General features: G+C 40.0%; 1 protein-coding gene across 12 annotated transcripts in view; it reads right to left on the bottom strand.

Annotated features, from left to right (window-relative positions):
* The window catches only part of Kidins220 (kinase D interacting substrate 220), a 108,656-nt gene that overhangs the window by 17,231 nt on the left and 67,861 nt on the right, over nt 1-23,564 (bottom strand). For 5 of the 12 annotated variants that reach the window (XM_060366300.1, XM_060366317.1, XM_060366319.1 and 2 more), the window contains exons 23-26: nt 10,065-10,243; nt 8,077-8,303; nt 5,888-6,001; nt 5,139-5,195 (exon numbers count right to left, since the gene is read on the bottom strand). In XM_060366300.1, coding sequence (XP_060222283.1) covers nt 5,139-5,195; nt 5,888-6,001; nt 8,077-8,303; nt 10,065-10,243 — 577 coding nt within the window. The remainder of the gene's footprint in view (nt 1-5,138; nt 5,196-5,887; nt 6,002-8,076; nt 8,304-10,064; nt 10,244-23,564) is intronic. The other 7 variants (XM_060366303.1, XM_021661676.2, XM_060366305.1 and 4 more) reach the window with 2 other exon arrangements.

Here is a 23,564-nt window from a genome sequence, read left to right as displayed (position 1 = left end):
AGGAAGGTGCATCCCCTGTGACTGGCCTTACAAGTGGGGAGCAGCCATGTAGTGCTGGCTGGAACTCAAACCTGGGTCCTCCAGAGGAGCAGCAGGGTTCTCAACCACTGCACCGTCTCTCCAGATCCCTGCTTTTTAACTTTTAACTATACTCAGGGCTACATCAACATTACTATAGTATCATCTATAAAAATATTTCACTCCACTTACTTGAAATTTAGAGAAAAAAATTAAATGAAATGTCATAAAGACTTTTATGAAGAAAGAAGATACATGTTTGGCTATATTTCAATAAAGAGAGAGAAAAAAATCTAGCATTTCTCCCTAATTCAAGTAGAAAAATGAAAATCTACTTCAAATGCTAATAAAGGGGTGCATAATGTTCCAGCTGGTTGACACTAGTGCAGGAGTCTCCGGGGGTGGGTGAGGGGCACCTGCAGCAAGCACAGTCTAAAGAAAGCCTACAGTGCCTGACTCCTTACCCACATCTGCAGCTTTCTCGTCCAGCTCGTCTCCTGAGCAAATATGAGACAGCTTGGTTCAGACATATGTTGCCTTGAACACAATTTGCAAGCTCTAAAAGTGGTGGAAATAAAGTACCTTCAGGAAGCACCAGCTTTTTACACGTTACTTCATGAGCTGCAGCCTATTTAGCAAAAGCTCCAACCTTCATTTATAATGCCGTTATTAAATCAGCAGTTGTCTTCAAGCTCTAAATATAATGGTAAAAACACACTGGAAATCCTGATTTTTTTTTTTCTTTTTTTGGGTTTTTGAGACAGGGTTTCTCTGTATAGTTCTGGCTGTCCTAGACTCACTTTGTAGACCAGGCTGGCCTCAAACTCACAGAGATCCTCCTGCCTCTGCTTCCAAGTGTTAGTACTATCAGGCTGTGCCACCGTGCCCAGCTTCGTGAAATTATTTTAATGTTGCCTATTTGATTCTGAAATTTCTTTGCAAATAAACTTGATACTAAATACTGTCATGTCTTTTCAATGATGTATAAAAGTGATCTCCCGAGGCCAAGAAAGGCAGATATTTTTGATCTCTTAAGAGGCCCGGGAACCCACAGACTATAAGGGCAGGCTGTCTTCCACTTTTGTCTCCTGCTCTATCCAATCAGATAGGGCCTTTAAATGCTCAATGCTCAATGCTTTAAATGCTGGGACAATGAATGATCACTCAACATCGGGCAGGAGTACACAATGCTAAATCAGTAAGGAAGACAAAAAAAAAGATCAAGAAATGCTATGGTATCCCTTGCTTTGGTGAAAAAATGTCTGCTGATGAGAGGCAGTTCTCACCAGGAAGAGCAAACTCAAAGCTGCTCTTCAGAGCAGTTCCAGATCACTAACAAAATCACTCAGGAGATCTAGCTCAAGACAGACCCTCCATAAGACCTTCCTTCCCTAGAGCATCAGAAGCCTCACCATGCCACTACTGTTGACTCCTGAGCAATGTGGAGTTAAGGAACCAACTCCCTGAAGTCAGAAATCTGGGTAGAGCTTTTGGCTCCCTAAAACTTGCTAGTAGCTTGCTACTGAACACAAGCCTCCCTGAGGGCCAAGGGTCAGCCTTGCTTTGCATGCTACACATATTATAGAAAGGGCCTCCTTTTACCTTCGTGTCCAGGCTCCCTCCTGGAGAGAATCACTAGTTTAAGCTGACTCTTGCAACACCTGAGCTCATGACAGCAGCAGGAGGAACTACAGCAGTCAGTCAGGATGCACCCTGTATGCCTCAACTGAATCCACATTTTTCTTACTGTGAGTGTGCCATGCATGGCTTCTGTGTTCATAAACTTGGGTAAATTTTAATTATTTAGAATTGATGTATACTTTTTTGTAATAAATACTTTTATTACACATTTTTATTATGCATTCATGATAAAATCATTTTTTTCCTCATTTTTCTAGACTATGTGGCTTGTAAGGGTGTTTTGTGAATTACGTCAATCTTTTTTCCTCAAAGCGATTCACTTCTGTGTGGAGCCACACGGTGCAAATCTGTGTTGAGACCAATGAGTGTCTTGGTGAAAACTCCACTGAAAGAAAAAGGCACCAAGCGTAATCTTCCAGAAAAGCTTCACATTCTTAATCATAGTCCTGGGCCTCACGACACTTCAGTCAACTCAGGACTACGTTAATGGAAGTCCCAGGCAGTGACGGCGTAGCTGCCTTAGTTTGTGCTAGTGCACTCCATGTTCACAGGGCTGCCTAAGGTATGATTCCCAGATCATATTCCTGTCCTTAAGAGATGCATGCCATTTTCAAAACCTCAAAACTCTTGTGCTTAAGAAACATCGATAATAAGATACCTGGGTTAATCTAAACTGGCTGTAAATGTGTATAATTAGCCAACAATCATTTAATTGAAGCAGTTTGAGTCCTGCGACCTTAAGGATCCGGGTCTTCTTAGTAATAAATGTGCTAAGCTTTAGGAATACCTAAATCAGACTAAAGAAACTGGCCTGCCTTTTCAGAGCAGCTTGTGCCAAGGGTATGAGTGCATCACATGACCTCTTAACTCCAAAGGCTGCAGCCTGTTCACACTGAGTGGGAATGGGGAGGGCAAGACATAGGGAGTGGCTGCCTCCGGCCCCTGACCCGCCACCCTGCTTCTGTGCCCTGCTGTGAGCCCCACATTTATCTCGTGCCATGGAGGCTGGACCAGACCCCAAGATAGCAACTGTGCTGAGAGGAGCCTCAGAAGAAAACAGAGGCTTGAAACAGTTCCAGGGGTTGCTCTCCTTGCTTTTTTTAAACTGAGACACAGATTAAAGCTTCAATTATGAAAAAGGATTTCTCTGCCTTTAGATGAGGACACACTAGTCCTTTCCAACTCTAATGCTCTGAGAGCAAATCTCAGGTATGATATTATCTTCACTCTCACAAGATCTGGCATGCATATTTTCTCAACCAAAAAATTACAGGGAGCAAAACCAGCAATGGGGCTTCTATTTCAAGCCCCGACTTTGTGAAACACTCAAATATTTAACTATAATTTACCTGCTAGTCTTAGGCTGGACTTCACAGGCTATGATCTCTATAATGTTAGTGTGAGAAAACTTATCATTTTCATAAAGATTTGCTTTCTAACGGTTTGTCAGAAATTTCTAGTGGTAAAAAGAGATGAGCTCACCCATATTGGGCAAAGACCATAGTTGGTTAACTTTTTAGCCTTGCTCTCCCTCCATGTTATCCTGGGGCTGTATTAATATCACAAGTTGTTCTGAAAGGTTCATGTAGCTCCCAGCTTCGCTGTAAGTGGCCTTCTCATCATATCTATACAGGGGACACTGACCAAACAGACATGACCAATAACTAGCCCTGCTGTCCCAGTCGGATCTGGGTGGCCTCCAGCACAAAGGGCCACTGACTCTCCTGTAGGTTGCTGTGTGGTAGTAGTTTGAACATGAATGACCCCCATAAGCTCATTGATTGGTCAGTAGGTACTGACATTATTAGGAGGTGTGACCTTATTGGAGCAGGTGTGGCCTTGTTAGAGAAAGTGTGTCATTGGAGGCAAGGCTTTGAGGTTTCAAATGCTCAAGCCAGGCCCAGTCTCTCTCTCTCACTTCCCGCCATCTGCAGATCCAGATGCACGACTCTTGGCTCCTCCTCTAGCACTATGTTTGCCTATGCTTCACCATTCTTCCCTCCATGACGATGATGGACTGAACCCATAAGCCAGCCCCAATGAAACATTTTCTTTATAAGAGTTTCTGTGGTCATAGTGTCTCTTCACAGCAACAGAAGCCCGAAGACAGGCAAATTCTTCAGTTTCCACCGCTGCTTTCACTGGCTTTGAACAAACGTTGACTTGCTTTTACTTGCTTTTTTCCAGTCTTCCACAAGACAGTTTTTGTGAACTGTTGTTACTGTTAATTTCTTAGAAGCACAAGAAGCATGGTGAGCATCTATCATCCACTCTACCAACGACAAACTACCTTTTAGTGCCGAGAACAGAGAGTGTTACTCACTGAAAGACACTGCTCTATGTGAGGCGCCTTCACATCCTGTTATTGGGCTTCTAAGCACGATTCAGGAACTGCATTATTCCCCTTCCCCAGAACTTATTTTAAACCTTGACTAGCGCTCCCCTTCATGGATGTGGAAAAAAATAAATTACTGACACTTTTAAATTACAAGTGTTTGCCTACATTTCTGCACATGGAAAGATCTGCTCTTTCAGCATTTCTTTGACATTATAGCCATTAACTCCTTTATAGTATCTGATTTTAATCAGAAACTCATTGAGGAATTTAGGTTTCTAGAACTGAATGGCACACATGAATCCCTGTAGCAAAGGCTCTCTGAATAAACTGGAAGTCAGTTTTGCATACAGTGGTGATGTTCCATGGGCCAGAGTCCCTAAGCACCCAAATAGGACTGTTGTGATTCAGCATGCCTGACATTTATAAATAGCTGAAGTTACCCAATCATTTCAGCTAATATGTTAACGACTTAAAAATCAACTCCTCAATGAAAACAACAAAATAGTTCCCTTTTTGTCTCTTAATTAGATTAATTTAAAGGAAATTAAGGTTTAAAACTATATTTCCTATTTAAAAGCATGTTTTAACTTAAGCATCCTTGATAAACTTTGGAACCAGCTCTAGGCTTGTCTAGAAAGTTTATTTTCTTTACTAATAAAAGGAAGAAGTAACAATGCCCAAAGACTTCACCAGTGGGGATGCCTAGAGGCAAGTGTGAGGCACTGAAGATGAGTTTCTCTACACCATCTAGCTCATGTCTTCTAGTGTCAAAGGTGATTCGGGATACTTTGACAGCTATCCCACATGAATCCTACCAAGCGCAGGCTCTATGAAAGATGAGAAATGAAAACAAGGCTAAGGAAAAATTCACCAACTGAACACTTGTGATGACTCCTGGAAGGAGCCCTTCCTTACCAGAGAATACAAGCCCCTCCCATATCACTGAGAAGGGGAAAATGCAGGAGAAAACATTAGCTTTGGAATGAACTCATGAGCTGCAATTATTAGTGCTTGGCCATTCTACACTGCCCATCACACCACAAGTGAGTTAGTGCACTGCTGCCAGTTGCATTAAGACAGTCATTACTGCTGCAGAAGCAATGAGACGCTGGTGTTCCACACCACAAGACTACTCCATTACCCTCGAGGAGTCTGTGGGTGAAGGAAGCCCCTCAGCAGCATCCTCCTTGATAACTTCCTAGCAACATAAAACAGGAAAGTAGGTAACAAAAAAGGATGAACCACGTGGAAGATGAACGAACATGATGCTAAGATAAGAACACAGATAACACCAAAGACTGGGGTGGCTGGAATTCCCCTTCTACCACTTTAAAGTGTAACTTAAATTATGTTAACAGGGAACTTTTTTTTTAATAGTTACTTAAAGCTTATCATCAGGAACCCCTACTATATTTGGCACAGATGTATTTTGTTTTGGATTAATTATATTCAATAGTATGTTTAAACAATCTTGTCCTGTGGAATCCCTGACATAGATTGAAATGCTTTTCACATACTGCGTCCTCTATCAGCTAAACCTTAATGTAATGTATATACCCACAGAGATACCATATAGAAGTCCTTTAAAAAGATACTAGATAATTAGAAGTTATAAAGATGTAGTTTTTAAAGTTTCGGTAGCAAGCACTACATTACAAGCCAGAGATCTCTGGTTGTAAAAACTCAACATTTAGTCACTGAGATGACTAGGCTTGTTTCTGTCACAGATATTTACCGGAAAAACACACACACATACACACACACATATTTTATATTAGTAATAGCTTGTTTCTCAAAACACTCTTTTACTCTAGAAAGGAAAAACAGCTTTTAATGGTATCCATGTTCTTTTATGAGATTAATATTTTAGTTACCCTTTTATATACTTACTAGGCCATTGTTCTGATCTCTGGGCAAATTCGTTTTTACTGATGAACGTGAGATGAGATGTTGGGAACTGCCAGGGTAATACCTTGGCGTGTAAAGGTATGGGGCAAAGAATGGCTATGGAAAAACACGTAACAAAAAAAGGGCATGAACAATTACAGAAATCAAAGTGTAATGAGATTTATCAAGTGAAACTAACCAACACAACTCCAAAATTCAAAAGCAAGTGACAAAACAAAAGCCTCCTTCACACTCTGTAAGATCCAAACCTAGAGTTAAGACAAAGATTCACACCCTCGTTCATTTGATATAAGCTTAAAATCACAACTGAAGTTTTGTACCTTGTGTCTTAACACAAACATTTTTCCTTATATTTAGTATCTTAACATGTTTGCTGAACATGGTTTGGATGTATTAACTTACAAATTCTATTTAAAGCAGACTAGAATTTATTAGAAAATTCTGCCTTACAAAAAAAAAAAAAAAGAGTTAAGTTCTATAAGACCCAAAGCCGCCCTGGAGCTCAGCTGCATCACAGCACACCAGAGTGTGCGCCACACTGGAACATGGGAGCCTGCTTTCTTCACAAAACTTCTGCATTTACTTGTAGCCAGACCCACATATCAGATTATCTGAACTAGAAACGTAATGGTCAGAGTTCATTAGGCTTCACTGCACTAAGGTGGCCACATCTTTCTTCTTTGCTCTTCACAGTTTAAGACGCTTACTATGCCTTTTAATGGTATGACTAATACCATTAAATAATACCAGAAACACTAAACCTAAAAACAAGAGAAATTTTAATGTCTTAAAATAATTAAAATACCATTTTTTAATTAAGCTACTTTTCCTTTTATGGTTACAGTCCTCAGATTAATCAAGCCTGAAACAGCTGCAGCAAAGAAGCTACGGTTTCTTTACTCTAACATAGAAAAATAAGTCTCCAAAAATAGGGAAGTGTGGAACATGCTTTTGTATGAAAATGCCTTTGATAATTACTCCCAAGAATTAAACATTTCCTTCAACCTTTTGCTGTATTAAAAAAAAAATAATAATTAAAATACTTAAAAAGCAGATTTCATTATTGTTCTTAAAATAAGTTAATATAAGACGCCAGCCTAAATGGTTTCATAACTATTTTTTTCAAACAAACTTATTTTCGCACCTTTAATTAGTATTAATTGAAGCTGTCTTATGTAAAATTACAGCAGATTTTAAGACTAGTGACTACAGATCTGTGTTCTGCACCACCTATCACACAGTCAATTTATACAGAGAACAAGCATTCTCATAAATGCTGTTGGCTCCTCCTGTGTTGGCTCACCTTGTCCATATAGAAAAATAGAATCACATTTCTAAGGCTCTATGAACAGCAAATCAAATTAAATTTAAATTCTACAATTCCTTCTTTGCCACGTTTACTCCAAACTCTTTCTTTCCAGCTCATGTGAAATAAAGTCATGCAGTCAGTTTTCTTGTATGGCTATTAGCTCCTGTATTTTCCTGAATTTAGACTAACCAGGGAGAAAAGAAGGATTAAAACTTACAATGGATTTAAGAGTATAATTCCACAAAGCATACTACAGTTCATGATCCATTTTCCCAGGGAAACTATTAGTGTCATTGCATGATTAGGGTCGTTAAGGTGAAAACAGGCCTCGGATCAACTACATCCAACATGGTTTGGGTTCCACTGGTAACTGTGCTTTCTTTTTTTAGTTAGGAAATTCTGTATTAAGCAGAGAATTACATATGATTCAAGGTACTTGAAATAAAAATGGCTTATGGTGGTATTAACTGGCAATAACATTGATCCTTCAAACAGTATGCTCCCATTATTATCTCACATATGTCTAAGAACCATGAATGACTCTGGGAATGTATCACTGTTATAAATGCCAATATATGCTACACAAAATATACCAAAGGAGCCTTTGCTGCACTCATAGTATTTCCTTTCTTACCATGAAAATAAATAAAAACCGATATTCTTGTATTCAGACTCTTTAGAACTCTGGGACCTGCTAAAATCCAAGACTCAGATTTTAAAAAACTATACGCTTATACATTTAAGCCTCACACTTTCCTATTTTAATGGCAACTTATAGTTCTAAACCAGTAACAGAACGCACAGGGAGAGAAGCCCTGGTGCCCCAGAAGGGACACTCTAAAGCAATGGCGCTGCCCCTTACCCTGTTGTAGAAGGGGTGCTGGGGGCCAGACATGCCGCTGTAATAGCTGCTGTGGGGCTGCGGGGACAGAACTCCACTTGGGAAGGGCCCGTTGAAGGACGCTGATGAGGAGCAGACAGATGCAGGCTGACTGTACGCAGAAGGCGCCCGAGGAGGGGCTTCATGCAGAGGGAGCGGGGGATACGCAAGGCCTCCTATGTTGATCTGCTCTCTTGCAGCTCGAACATCTGAAAATTCCATCACAACCCAAAAGGCAAAAGAGAACAGGATACTAGTGATGAGTCCTGTCACCAGCTACTAAAAAACATACTTTCACCACTGCCCATGACTCCAGCTGGGTTTAAATGAGTTGAAGAGAAATCTTCAATAGTCCACAGACTTTAAGTGGGGGGGAAAAAAAAAGTTCAATTGTTGTACATAAAAAGTTCTTTTTCCTTCCCCATTGGAGAAGTTACCACACTTGGATTCTTTCTTCAGTTACCAAACACTATAACTTTTGACTCTTTAAAGATCTATTTGTGATATGCTAACAAAAGACTCAAATTTGTCTAATATGTACAATATAAGCTAAACTGTGAGCGTACAAACTGAGACACACCAACCTCTCAACACACAGCACACAGACACAAAAGCATCAGCCTTTGAGTAAACACTGAGAGAATTTGGGATTTTTTTGATTGTCACATAATAGCTACATATTTATGGCACAATATGCTTCTCACACACACATACAAACACAAACATGTATTGCATAATGTTCAAACAGGAATGTATATTTATCACCTCAAACACTCTTCATTTTTCTGTAATCAGACCATTTGAAATGGCTTTTTCTGGGTATTTTGAAACACTCATTAAATCATAGTTAACTATAGTCACCCTATTGTATAAAGAGTCAGAAATTATTCCCCCTGCCCAACTACATCTCTGTGCCCACTAACTAGTCCTGTCTCATTGTCCCATCCCAGGCTCCAGTTAGTCCTGCTCTACTCTCCCTTAGATTTCACACATGGCTGAGAATATAGTGTTTGTTTGTGAATTTCACTTCCAGGACTATATCACTTTCTAGGACTAGCTGAAGGTGATCCCTCAGTAACTCCCAGAAAGCTTAATTATGGTCTATGAGCAACATCACATGAAACCTTTGCATTCCAACACAGCTGTGTGTGCTTCAGAGCACACCGGTCTCTCAATTGCCTCTCTGAAACCAGACGGTAAACTGGACCTGGCAGTATGGGCTCTAAAACTAGAATGCAAAACAAAACAAAAAACACAAGTTTTAGGCCAATTTGGACAATTTACTGAGATCCTGCCTCAAAATAAATGTAAAAAGGAGTGAGGACATATTCAGTGACAGGGTGCTTGCCTAGCATGCCCAAGGCCCTGGGTTCTATCCCCAGCACTGCCATAAAGTAAATTAAACCTTAATAGTACTATCTTCACATCTCAGATAATAAATTAGGTTAAAAACCTAAAATGAAGGTAAAGATTTTGTTTTCTGCTCAACATAGAGGTCCTGATTAAGAACAGATGATTACAGTATGTGTCATTGAAAGTCCTGACTGTATGCGGAAAATGCAAGTTCAGTGCTCCAAAGGGAGACGTTGGTGAACAAAGAAGAGAGCACAGTGGTGAAGTAAACAGGGAACATCTTAATGTTCTAAGGTATCAACATCCTCAGCCATTACTCTCATTAGTTCCTCTGTGGAATGCTTGGTTAAAATCTTAACTTCTCATAAAACAAGATACATTTAGATAGCTAAGTCAGAAACAGAAAATTCTGCATGGTGTGGTAGCATATGCCTGTAATCCCAGCACTTCAGAGGCCAAGGCAGAAAGACTGCAGTGACTCTGGGTCCAACGAGTGCTCCACAGTGGGACCTCACCTCAACAACAAAAGCAGAACCAACAGACAAAAAGAATGGGAGAGAAAAGAAACGTGGACAAATCTGAGGACATTAAAGAATAAGCTCTACTGCAGTACCCACCGGCAATGATCTCCCGTAGTTTGGGATCCAGGTTTACCGTGCACGGCAAAAAGGTCTTTACATCTCGAGCCACAAGAACTGGGGTCCTTGAAGACAGAAACACTTCAAAATTTCTTATATCTCCATCAATTTCAAGCAGTGGTTCAACATCTTTAGTTGTTGGAATATTCTTTGATATTCTTCAGAAAGAAAGAGATGAAAACACCATTAATGCTGTTATCAGAGTCAAATTCTGCTTTTTAAAACTTGTTGCTTCTGTCCACAAAGAGAAAAATACTGTTAGGATAAGAAATCTAACAGAGAAAAAATAATAAAACAGTTCCAACATGGCTAAGCTGACAGGGAGAAAGGGAGAACTTCAGAGATTCTGGCCAGGATCAAGCTGTGGACAGGGAGACAAAGAAGAACAGGTAGAGCAGGTCCACCCCGGCTAACTGCTCGCTCTCACTGCCAGTGAAATGGGCTATGAAGGTGCCAGCGGGAACTGCGGGCCCCAGAAAGACTAGCAGATGCCCATAGCACACAACGAATGAGAGCCTGGTTCTGAGACCTGGGCTTTTTCAATATGACAGTGTGGCTCTTTCTTTTGCAGGAAAAAAACCAACAACAATAAAAACAACTACTTAAAATAAAACACACATACTAAAAAAGTGTCAGCATAGGTTTGTTTTTTTCTTCTCTACAAAGGCTAATTTCTAGCGTAAAAGTAAGATATGCCTATTGTATAATAGATACAACAAAAACACAGGAAGTAGTCTGGAAAGAATATGATTTAACTGATCAAATAAAGTAATTGCTAATATAATGTACTCTTTTATTATGTGTCCCCTTTTTTACATAGTGGAATTCAAACAATAAACAATTTGGATCAATCAGAAATTCTTAAATGTAAAAATAAATGATTTTTAAAAAATTATTTATATTTTTATAAATTACAGTTTATTCACTTTGTATCCCAGCTGTAGACCCCTCCCTCATCCCCTCCCAATCCCAACCTCTCTCCTTCATTTCCTCCCATGCCCCTCCCCAAGTCCACTGATAGTGGAGGTCCTCCTCCCCCCCTCTCCTCTGACCCTAGTCTCATCAGGACTGGCTACATTGTTTTTCTCTGTGGCCTGGTACAGCTGCTCCACCATAAGGGGAAGGTGATCAAAGAGCCAGCCACTGAGTTCACATCAGAAACAGTCCCTGTTCCCATTACTGGGGAACCCAGTTGGACACTGAGCTGCCATGGGCTACATCTGTGCAGTGATTTTAGGGATTCTAAGTTATCTCTATGCATGGTTCTTGGTTGGAGTATCAGTCTCAGAAAAGACCCCTATGCCCAGAATTTTTTGATCTGTTGCTCTCCTTGTGGAGCTCCTGTCCCCTCCAGGTCTTCCTATCTTCCCCTTCTTTCATAAGATTCCCTGCACTCTGCCCAAAGTTTGGATATGAGTCTCAGCATCTCCTTCGATACCTTGCTGGGTAGAGCCTTTCAATGGCCCTCTGTGGCAGGCTCCTGTCCTGTTGCCTCTTTTCTCCCTCTTCCAATGTCCATCACCTTTGGCCTTTCTGCAGGAGGATTGATCATCTTACTCACGGTCCTCCTCCTTGCTTAGCTTCTTTAGGTGTACAGATTTTAGTATGTTTATCCTATATTATATGTCTAATATCCAATTATAAGTGCATATATACCATGTGTATCCTTCTGCTTCTGGGATAACTCACTCAGCCTACAGATTGGGAAAGGCTCTTCACCAACCCTATATCTGACAGAGGGCTAATATCCAGAATATATAAAGAACTCAAAAAGTTAAACAGCAAAAAATCAAGTAACCCAATTAAAAAATGGGGTACAGAGCTAAACAAAGAATTCTCAATAGAGGAATATCAAATGGCAGAGAAACAAAGAAATGCTCAACACACCTAGTCATAAGAGAAATGCAAATCAAAACGACCCTGAGATTTCCCCTTACACCTATCAGAATGGCTACAATCAAAAACTCAAGTGAGAACACATGCTGGAGAGGATGTGGAGAAAGGGGAACCCTTCTCCATTGCTGGTGTGAATGCAAACTTGTACAACCACTTTGGAAATCAATCTGGTGCTTTCTCAGACAATTAGGAATAGTTCTTCCTCAAGATCCAGCTATAGCACTCTTAGGCATATACCCAAAACATGCTCAAAGTACACAACAAGGACTTTTGCTCAACCATGTTTGTAGCAGCTTTATTCATATTAGCTGGAAGCTGGAAACAACCCAGATGCCCCTCAGTTGAGGAATGGATACAGAAATTGTGGTACATTTACACAATGGAATATTACTCAGCAATTAAAAACAAGAAAATCATGAAATTTGCAGGCAAATGGTAAGAACTAGAAAAATAAGTGATTTTTTTGTCATTAAAAGCATTTAACAGATACTGTTACAATAATCAATATAAAATTTTCTTGGGGAAAAATGGCCAAAATGTTCAAATTCTGCCTGGTTCTCCCTACTAAAACACCATGTAGTAAATGGATCTGAGGCGCATGAGAGAATGCTGCAGAGATAAAGGGGTGAAAAGTACAGTGGAGTTCAATGGGTAGGCAGGAAACCTGGAAGTAACCCCAGCGTCCACTGATGGGGTGTGAGGCCACATCATAGAATACAGCATGGCAGTAAAAGGATGACAGGGACAAATCTCACAATCAATTATGTTAAGAGTCCAGCCAATGTGCAGGAAGCAGATCACAGATCCTGTGAAGTGTAGGGAGGTGGGAGGAGGGTGACAGAGGAGTACAGAAAACCAGGAAGGAACTACCTAGATGAGGGGCATATTCACCTTTCTGCCTGTGAGGACAATTCCGTGGGTATATGCAAATATCAAACGTGAAATTGCACAGCCTCAGCACAGTCATTTACTTCTGTCAACTGCACCTCTCCGAGCACTTCTAAAGTCCTGGCGCGCGCTCTCTCCACAGCACTTGCCAATTACTTAAGAGCATGTGCTCTTAGGCTGCACTAGGGCTCCATTTTAGGGAGAGAACATTTTCCTGTTCTTCCCAAGTGAGATGGAACCCTACTCTAAGATTAGCAACAGCTGCATCTTTTCTTTGGGATCAGCACTTTATTGCTGAGACCCAGCACTTGGCTGGTAGCCAGATATTAAAAGTCATCCGAGGGAAAATCCAGAGAACAAAATTAGCAAACAAGGAAAGAATGGGTGCTGGTGAGAAAACAAGGCAAGCAATTCTATCTTGTGGATTTCACAAAGTCCTGCTACAGACTCGCACATGTGCAAAGCAAAAAGCTCTCTAAAATACCATTACTTTCAATAAGGTAAAACGGCATTCAAACTGATTTACTAGATACATTTAGAGTGTAATGAAAACCTGGAAAATGATCACATTTGCTAAGGTGATTTCATTTGCTAAGGTGAAAAAATATTAGAAATGAAAGAGTTAAAAAGGTAGTTCGTTTATTTCAGGCGTTTAACACACAAAAAAGAAGAGAGGCCAGAAAGATTTAGATAAAAACACACAGCTGACAAGTCACATGAAACAAATTAACCGAATCCTAATGCCAGCATTGCTTTCAGCCTGAATGCGAACAGTGTTCTCAGCGCGGTGAACAATGCTGCTGTTCACAAGCCAAACGTCTACTGCTGCTTTCCAGATTGAAGTCTCTATTCTAACCTTTTGAGCTCAATGCATTAAGCCCTTCTGCTAAAAGAGACGTTTATGTAAATGATAATCTTTTGGCAGTGGGCCATCAAAATCATATGGGCCTTTATTTTTCAGATATTTTTTCCAAAGGTTAGCATTTAAAGAATTTAAATAACTTCACTTTTCAATTAAGAGTGAATTTAAAATTTCAGCACTATGAATCATGTGAACTAAAGTTGCCAGCAGTTAAATGGCCCATAGAAAGCATTTTTACAATCTGAGGCATCAATGAGCTCCCAGGAAGTTTAAGTGTAGTTTCTTTTGATGCCATTGATCGAACAGCACTTGCTAATGCCAACATCCATGTAAGTTAAAGCATTCTGATTACAAATGACAGTGCTTTATAGAAGATACATATTAATTACTTGGCAGAAATTACATAAGCCATTCATGTCACTTCCATTCAAAGCAAGGCTCAAAATTACACGGAAAAAAATTCTATCTTAAAGTATAAGCAGATCCATAATGTCTAACTTATGAAGAAAGCATCATATTTTTGAAGCTAGTCATCTAATAATGTGATGATTTAATAAGGGATTAAATTTAAGATTTACCACCCCCAATTGTCATTCACTGATGATCAAACCAGGGCTTCATGTATGCCAGGCAATCCAATTTTCGTCATAAAACTCTCATCTGTCTTGGAACTGTATTACACCTGAGACAAGTTTAACTTCTAGAAGACCCTCCCAGTAATACACAGACAAAAAAGTCAGTGCTAGGGATGTAGTTTAGTGGAAGGGCACTTGCTTAGCATCCACATGGCCTCGTGTTCAATCACTAGCAATGAAAACAAAACAAAACCCCACCCAACTACATTGCCAGAGTCAGAAACACAAGATATCACCAACTCATTTTAAAAATAATTTTAAATTATATAATAAGTGTGTATGCCTGAGTGTGGATATATGCACACATGAGTGCAAAAAATCATGGACACCAGAGACACTGGATTCCCTGAAACTAGAGTAACAAGTTTATGAGCTGCCATATGAGTACTAGGAACCACACCTGAATCCTCTGGAAGGTCAGCAAGTGCTCTTAACTGCTGAGTCATCTCTGTAGCCCCATAAAACTCATTTTTTTATGACCACTAATATCTGTGGAAACACAACCAAAACCCTAGACACTCTTCCCTCCTGTCTTCACCATTTAATTCTCAGTCATCCTTCATATTCAGCACAATTCTCCTACTTACAGAAAAGGCTACCTTAAGGGCAGCTCATATTCCCCTATGATGATAGACCCAAAGCTTTCTTGCATGCCATATGTCCATCTACTAGTGGAAGTATCTCCTTATACATCCAAGTTGTCATTTCCTGCATTGTTGAGGTTATCTCTAGTGCCTAGCATACAATACTGTCATAGCACAGTAGCTCAAATAATTTTCCAGGTGAATAGAGACAGATATAGACAAACACACACATACAGACACAGACACACAGAGATACATACACACACACACACACACACTCTCTCTCTCTCTCTCTCTCTCACTCTCTTCCTAAAGAATTCTTTCCTTTCAAAATAAAAGTTAAAATTTTACCCATTCTGATACTGACAACATTTTGTACTTGAAAAAAAAATTAGGTGGAGCATATTGAGCTAATTTTTGTATGTGGTGCTAGGTAAGGGTCCAGTCTCATTCTTTTTGTGAATGTGGGAATGTGTATGTACTGTCCAAAAACCATCTGTTGAACAGGCATAATTTCCCTGCTCAACAGACTTGGCATTCTTTCAGGACCCTAGGTAGCCATATTTGTCTGGGTTTACTTGATTTGCTTGCCCTGTGTGTGCTCGTGATGTCACTGCCACAATGGTCACACTGAGGCCCTGAGGTGAGCTTTGAAATTGAAAAGTGTGGGCCTTTGGATTCTGTTCTTCAAAATTGTTGTCCTTCCTACAAATGAAGGTTATTGGGATTTTCAAAGATTTTTTACATTCGCTATGAAGGAAACTTTAGGTAGCCCCAATATCCTAGTTATTTAATTTCCCTGTTTGTGTACACTGAGTTTCTCCCACTTATTTTATCTTCCTTCACCTCTCTCGGCAAGGTTGTGGTTTTCAATGAACAGGTCTTTAACTGCCTTGGTTAAATAAAACACTTAATTTCCTTTCAGATTATCTACAGCATGAGTACAGAAACACAAAAGGTCTTTGTATTGATCTGTATCCTAAAAACTGTTGGATTTATCAGTTCTAGAAGCTCTCTTGTATAGGATCATAGTATCTCTAATTAGAGATAGTTTTCTAGTTACTATATAATTTGGGTCCTTCTATTTTTCTTGTCTTGTCAATCTGGCTAGAATGACAGTTGGTACAATAGAGATGATTTACAGTTCCAACCAAATATTATGTTTTTAATTTATTTGCTTATTTATGTGTATGAATGTTTTGCCTGCACGTACGTATGTTCATTACATGCAAGTTTAGTGCATGGTGTCAGAAGAAGCACCAGATCTCCTGGAACTGGAATTATGCATGGTTATAAACCACCATGCTGGGAACTGAGCCAGGGTCCTCTGCAAGAGCAACAAGTGCTCTTAACCACTGAGACACATCGCCAGCCATTCAAATACTGCTTCTCACCATAAACACTGCAGTCAGTATAAGCCAGCAAACGTGTAACCTAAAACATATCCTAATGTCAAGTACACCTGACTGTTCCCAAGTGACATGTGAGCGCTTGACTATCTTGTCACCTGGCAAAGGCCACTTGTTTGGTCTGTCAAGTGTATATGCCACCTCTAAGAGGACACCCCTTCTGTCCCCCACCTTGCCTCTGATCCTGGAATGACAGTCTGGCCTCAGCCAGTATTTTCTGTTGACTTTCTGAGTGCATGTAGACATGAAACATCTCCAGCATAGCCTGTCCTCCCATATCCCGGCTTCAGAGCTTAAGTCTGGGTTTGTTGTTTGCTTGTTTTTTTGAGATAAGATTTCTCTTTGTAGCCTTGGCTGGGCTGGAACTAAATATGTAGACCAGGCTGGCCTCAAAATCACAGATATCTGCCGGTCTCTGCCCCCCGAGTGCTGGGATGAAAGGTTTATGCCACCATGCCCAGCTGACTTCAATGTTTTAAAAATGGAAAACATAAAAGAATGCTGCCATGTGTTACTTTGGTACACTAAACATCAACACAGAGGGCTCTTCTACCAAGTCACCCTGACTCTACCTGACTTTCATCGGAACATAGACTAAGAATAGAGTGAGGAGAATTCTGAATGCTCTTGAGAAAACTCCAAGAGTCTTGTGACCTCAGAATTGTTTGGATTACGCTTTCAAGCTCCTCCTAGATGAAGCAGATAAGAGTACACTTCAGATTACTCATTACAACTGGCTACTGTTAGTTGCCTGTGTGGCTCTATGGAAACACATGCATCTTGCTCTTGTGATTGGGCGCTTCACTCATGTGGCGTCTCTTACCCCTCGGAATATAAATCATCTGGTGCTCTGAATAAAGTTGGCTATTGCATGAGGCTTTAGTCTGCCTCATTTATCCACTGCACTCTCTCAGGTCCCTTTAACTGTCTTTAGAACAGTAAACAGTTTCAGACGCTGGGACAAAACATCTCTGCCTCATGCACACAAGTATGTTCTTTCACTGTTTCTTAAAATCTAAGCCATTTCTTGTTCACAAAATTATGTAAGAAAGCACATTCCTACCACAACCTAGGTCAGAGCATATCAATCAAATTAAAAGCTGTTTTGTGGCCTGAGTAACACAATCATGTTAGAGAAGCAGGCAAGCTTTGACAATTACATACTACGCTGTTAGTGGCTCCCTAAGAAAAGGATTCCCAATCTTGTAAGTTTTTAGGTAAGATTAACTAAACACTGTATTGTCCTCAAAAAGGAAGTTTAGTAACTGGTGGCATTTGTATCTATTTACAACAAAGGATTTTCTTGGTATACTATAAAACTAACTAGAGATGCTTAAATGAACCTGAGACTCCAATCTTCATACATAACTCTTCACTTCCATAAATTCTTCAAACCAGCTCATTTTCTAATTAACTTGCTTCAAATATTTAATTTGGATAGCTTAGCTTTTGTGAACTATTTGATCTAAGAATTCTATGCAGGAGTCACTTGTCATCCGTTTCACAGTACAGAGGTCAGTGCATCACAGCACAATGCAGCATGGCAGGGAGCAGAGGACAGCAACAGAGGGGACCAAGTGAGACTTTGAATCTAGAATAATGAGACCATTTCAACAAAGAGGTGAAAAGCAAAATAACTCACAGCACACTAAATCTGGGCTCAGTACTGACCACTGAAGAGCTCAGCCTGATCCCTGGCATCAGGAGTCTGTATTTTAAATTGCTCAGATGAAAGTAAATGAGAGAAAAGTTTTAATCTTTTGAGGCAGCACTGACATCAAAGGTTGCTGCTAACTCATAAGAGATGTCAGGCACAGCAAATAGACACTCTGGTCTACAAAGCCTGGTCTAAAAAGTGAATCTAGGATAGCCAAAGCTACACAGAGAAAACCTTTCTTGATAAGAAACAAAACAAATAAAAAATTAAAATTACTTATTTATTTACTTATTGGTTTTGTTCCTGTTGTTTTTTGTTGGTGTTTGAGACAGAGTCTCTATGTAGCCCTGGCTATCCTGGAAGTGACTTTGTACAGCAGGCTGTCCTCTCTGATCTGCCTGCCTCTGCCTCCCTGGGGTAGGAATTACAAGGGTGGGCCAGCACACCTGGCACATTTAATATGTTTATAACCAAAATCTGTAAGCAGACAACAAGTCTTTCTTGTTAATATCTAATCTGTTTTTTTTTTTCCAAAACTGACAGGAGAAAGGTGGCAGATCACTTAGCATATATAACACCTTTCTACCCATCTTCTACATGTGTGTGCACACATAGACACATAAGAATTCTACAAAAAAAAAATACTATGTCATATGGTTACATAAGCATTTCTATGCCTATGGTTGATTCTCGATAATGATAAATTTTCTGAGATGGGAAGATGGCTTAGTCATAAAGTGCTTGTTCACAAAGTGCAGGCATGCTGAGACATTCCTTCTCAGCACTGGGAAGGCAAACACAAGCAGATCCCTGGAGATCACTGGCCAGCCATCCTAGCCTTCTTGGTGAGTTACTGTAAACCAAGCAAGTTTATCTTTCAAAAACACCAACATGGACAATTTCTGAGAAACGACACACAGGGTCAACTTCTGATCCCCACCTGGCACTCCCATACACGAATGAATGAATGAATGAGTGAATAAATGAATGAATGAATGAAAATTCAACTTTCCATTATACTGTTGCTCCCTAGCCCACCATTTTCCTGCTATGAAGTGCAAAAAGCACTTCACTTATCTCATGGCCAGACATTCTAGTGAGGTTTCCAGTGAGACAGCCCCATCTTGTGGACTTCCTGATACTGCAGCATGCTTTCCATTCATGCCTCATCAAAATAAGTTGTTACTGTACATTGGTTTAGTTTTTTCTTATATAAAAGCTTTAAAAGTTTATTTGATCTGTAAAGCTGTGTCTTAAGACCTCTAGCAAATATGGGTCATTCAATAGAGTTGTTGAAAAACACATAATAACATAATTTTTCCACATGGCAAAATAAATTGTGAATCTGAAATAAATAATTTTTTTTGCACATTAAATGTATTTCCACACATTAAAACATATTTCAGAAAAGCCTACTTTTCTGTTTGTATCCAGCAGTCTTGGTTAATATACTTCGGTTTCATGTTGGCGTTATTAACACAAGACTTTGGAGCATTTACGATTACTTCTTAGTTTCTACCAGCAAAAAAAACAAAAAACGACTGTGATATTATCAACATAAACTCTGAGAAAACACTTTTTTTTTTTTTGAGAAAACACTTTTAAAATCAACTTTATCCTACCAGAAGCAAAACAAGATCTGGAGGAACAGCTCAGCAGTACAGTGCACACAACAGGCCCTAGAAGTCTGATCCTCAGTCCTGCCTCTCTGTCTTTGTCTCTCTACCTGCCTCTCTCTCTCTCAGCAAACAAAAAGCTAGAGAAAAACCTGCTTAGAAAAAAACAACCACTTGATAAACATAAAAGTGTAAAAGCTTAAGTAGAGCACTGGAGAACAAAATCCTCTGATGCTTTCCACATCTGACTTATTGCAGCTACCAGACACAATCAGACCTGAGTATTTATGTAGAGTTTTATGTAGTTTGTGAAAGTCTGCATTTTTAATAGAAAAGATAAAATTTAATGTTCTAGAAAGTGTGAACCTGGGTGTCATTCTCACTAATACATATTCTCAATATTCATATACATATCATTAAAAACTGTTTTTCCATCTCAGGTCCACAGCTATCTTCTGCAACTCCAGAAGACTGTCCACAAATAGGCTGGAGAAACTCCAGATGGAACTCAGAGATCAAAACTCCTGCTCTCTGCTTCCCTTGGTTATGCTGGGATGCTGGGCAAAGTGCCAGTCCACTGGATGCCACCTACCGAGGGCAGCTCATACACTACGGTAGGTAGTGCTTTCCTTAGCATGCCCCCAGCATAGGTCTAACCATAACAACTGTTTAATGACCTAACAGAACCAAAATGATTAGCATAACAAGATGGAATCATCTAAGTCACCCATGGCTTTCATTTACTTTGCTTACTTATTAATTTTTAGTGTTTACCACAAGGTTTTGTTATATAGACCAGGCTGGCTTTGAACTCATAGCAATCCTTCTGCCTCTACCTCCTGAGTGCTGGGATTACAAGCCTGTGTCATCATACCTAGCTACAGTGTGTCTAATGACACTGGTGATCATCTGTAAGAAAAGACTGTATTGGGAAAGACTTGTCTCAAAGAATCAGTGTACAAAAGTCTACAGCCTACCGCTTCCAAAGGTTTACAAACATCAGAACCTAGAAACAAACTTGGTTACAGGCTATAGAAGCACTGCTGTGATTTTAGCGTTGGCTGCCAAAAGGGGGGAGCCATCAAATTTTAGGTGAAGTATGCAGTCACCAGTCATGGTAGGCTTCAACCTTACAATAAGGCACAGGGATATGCCTTCATAACAATGAAATAAATGTTTTCCCTGCATTCAGAACCAATGAAACATCTGGAGGATCCCATCTTTAAGATAAAGCAGAGCTTCCCATCCACCACCTTTGGGAAACCACACCTTTCTCAATCCAAATGCACCATCATATTTCCTTACTCTTTCAGAAACATGCCAAGATACTCTGTATCTTGCATGTGTGTGAAAAAGGATTCAGCAATATGTAAGGAAGTTATAATCTCTGGAGTTTACCATCTTATGGAGGAAGCAAACACTAAACAAAGAGCAAAGCAAACCTTGACGAGTAAATCCTATGGTGGAGCCCTGAAGGAGCACAGCAGTGATGGAATGAGAAGCCTGAAACAGGGTGCCTGGTTTATATTACAGGCTTCTTGGACTAGCCACACTTAAGAGACCAGAAGAATGGGGTAGGATACAGGGGCAGCTGGGCCAGAAAAAGAGCAGGTAAGAAAATGTAAGGTCAAGGTGAGACAGCAGAGGGGCCAGAGGCCAGGCTGGCGATGCTTCAACTCCAGTACAAACCCGATTCCCACAGATAATTTTGACCAATTATTTCCCCTTACCCTTAGTGCCCACTGTGTTACTCAAAGTCTATGACTTCTTAATTTTTTTATTTACTTCTATACTTGCTTTTATGAGGATGGGTGTTTTGCCTGCATGTATGTCTGTGAGCCTGGTGCTTGGAAAGGCCAGAAGAGGCCACTGGATCTCCTGGGCCTGGAACTACAAATGGTTGTGAGCCTCCAAAGGAAGTGAGCCCAGGTCTTCTGGGAGAGCAGCAGGTGTTCTTGCCGAGCTCTCTTTAGCAACAAAAATCCATGTTTTGATTACACATAAATCAATTCACTATTACTCCAAAAGCAACCCATTAATTGTTCTACTACTATGTGACTGCTGGCAGTCTTCAGTAATACAGAGATCCAATTTCCTAATAGAATTCTACTCGGCTGCCTCTGTCACCACTTTCAAGTCTTTGCTCAGTTCTTCTCACTGAGGACTGCCATGTCCTGACTCATTTATTTTATGCACAGCCAGGTGTACTCCTTACCTCCCCAGTGTTCTCTTTTCATTCTTCCCATGGGGCTTGTTGTTAATCAGAAGCTTATATTTTCTTATGTACAGAACTGCTGGGGACAGGGACCTCTGTCAGCTTTGTACATATATCTTACAGTAGGGTCTGGCCATAACAGGCTCTCATGAACTATTGCCCAGCAGTGAATCCTCTGTGAGTTCAAAGCCAGTCTGGTCACACAGTGAGTTCCAGGCCAGCCAGTGAGGCCCTGTCTCAGAACAAAAGAAAACAGTAACAAGGGACAATTTCTGAACTAACAAAATAAAATTTAAGATTTGTTTCCAGTAATTTCTCTTATATCCTTGGATTGGGTACAAATCTGGTAGCAATGACAGACAAATCAGCAGCAAAACACATTGACAGATAAGTCAAGAATGGTCCAACCTGCCTACTTAATCTCTTTCAGCTTTTTTTTTTCTCCAAACAATGACAGTAGATATATTTTCCAAGTACATCAAAAATAAACTTTAAAAATCCTGCCAGGGTGGAAAGAGATCAACAGTTAAGAGCACTGGCTGTTCTTCCAGAGAACGTGGGTTTAACTCCCAGTAGCTTACAACCATCTGTAATTTCAATTCCAAAGGACCTGCATGTATATGGTACACAGACCTACACACGTAGACAAAGCATCCAAATACATAAAAGAAAATGAATATTTTACAAATTCTGCCCTACACTTTTTTTTTTCAAGACAAGGTTTCTCTGTGTAGCCCTGGCTGTCTTGGACTCACTTTGTAGACCAGGCTGGACTCGAACTCACAGAGATCTGCCTGCCTCTGCCTCCCTGAATGCTGGGATTACAGATGTGAGGCACCGAGCCTAGCTCTTCACTTTCATTTATCTTTAAAAGTCTGAATTTAACAGCCAGGCAGTGGTAACACATGCCTTTAATCCCAGCACAAAGACAGGTGGATCCCTGAGTTCATGGACAGCCTGGTCTACAGAGTTCTGGAACAGCCAGGGCTACACAGAGAAATTCTGCCTTGAAAAACCAACCAACCAACCAACCAACCAAATAATAATAATAATAATCTGGATTTACCAATTAACTTCTATGAAGAATAAAAATATAAATGAACAATGTTAAAATCAGAAATTCACATGTAACTGTCAATAGTCTACCAGATTATGCAGTTTCCAGGCTCACCATTTTTTCTTTTTCCTTTCCTTTTCTTTCCTTTTCTTTCCTCTTCTTTTCTTTTCTTTCCTTCCTTCCTTCCTTCTTTCCTTCCTTCCTTCCTTCCTTCCTTCCTTCCTTCCTTCCTTCCTTCCTTCCTTCCTTTCTCTCTTTCTTTTTTTTGTTGTTGTTTGAGACAGGGTTTCGCTATGTAGCTTTGGCTGTCCTGGAACTCACTCTGTAGATCAGGCTGCCCTCAAATCAGAAACCCACCTTCCTCTGCCTCCCAAGTGCTGGGATTAAAAATGTAAGCAACCATCCCTAGCTTGACTTTTCATATTAAACGTATCCACGCCTATTCATGTTACTTATTTTATCTAAAGTATGGCTTCTGTTACAGTCACAGAATCTTCATTCCAGTGTAAGCCTATTTAGTTTTCTCTCTCATATGAAAAAAATTAACAGATGATTTTTGCAAAGAACTATATCAATCTCTTTCACAGACAAAGATACTAATAAATAGTTAACCTCTGAATTCTGAAATGTGTGTTGGGAATATCCACAGCATATGCTTAT

Source organism: Meriones unguiculatus, chromosome 1 (assembly GCF_030254825.1).
Source record: "Meriones unguiculatus strain TT.TT164.6M chromosome 1, Bangor_MerUng_6.1, whole genome shotgun sequence".
Taxonomy (NCBI): Eukaryota; Metazoa; Chordata; class Mammalia; order Rodentia; family Muridae; genus Meriones; species Meriones unguiculatus.
This window is presented reverse-complemented; position numbering and strand designations above follow the sequence as displayed.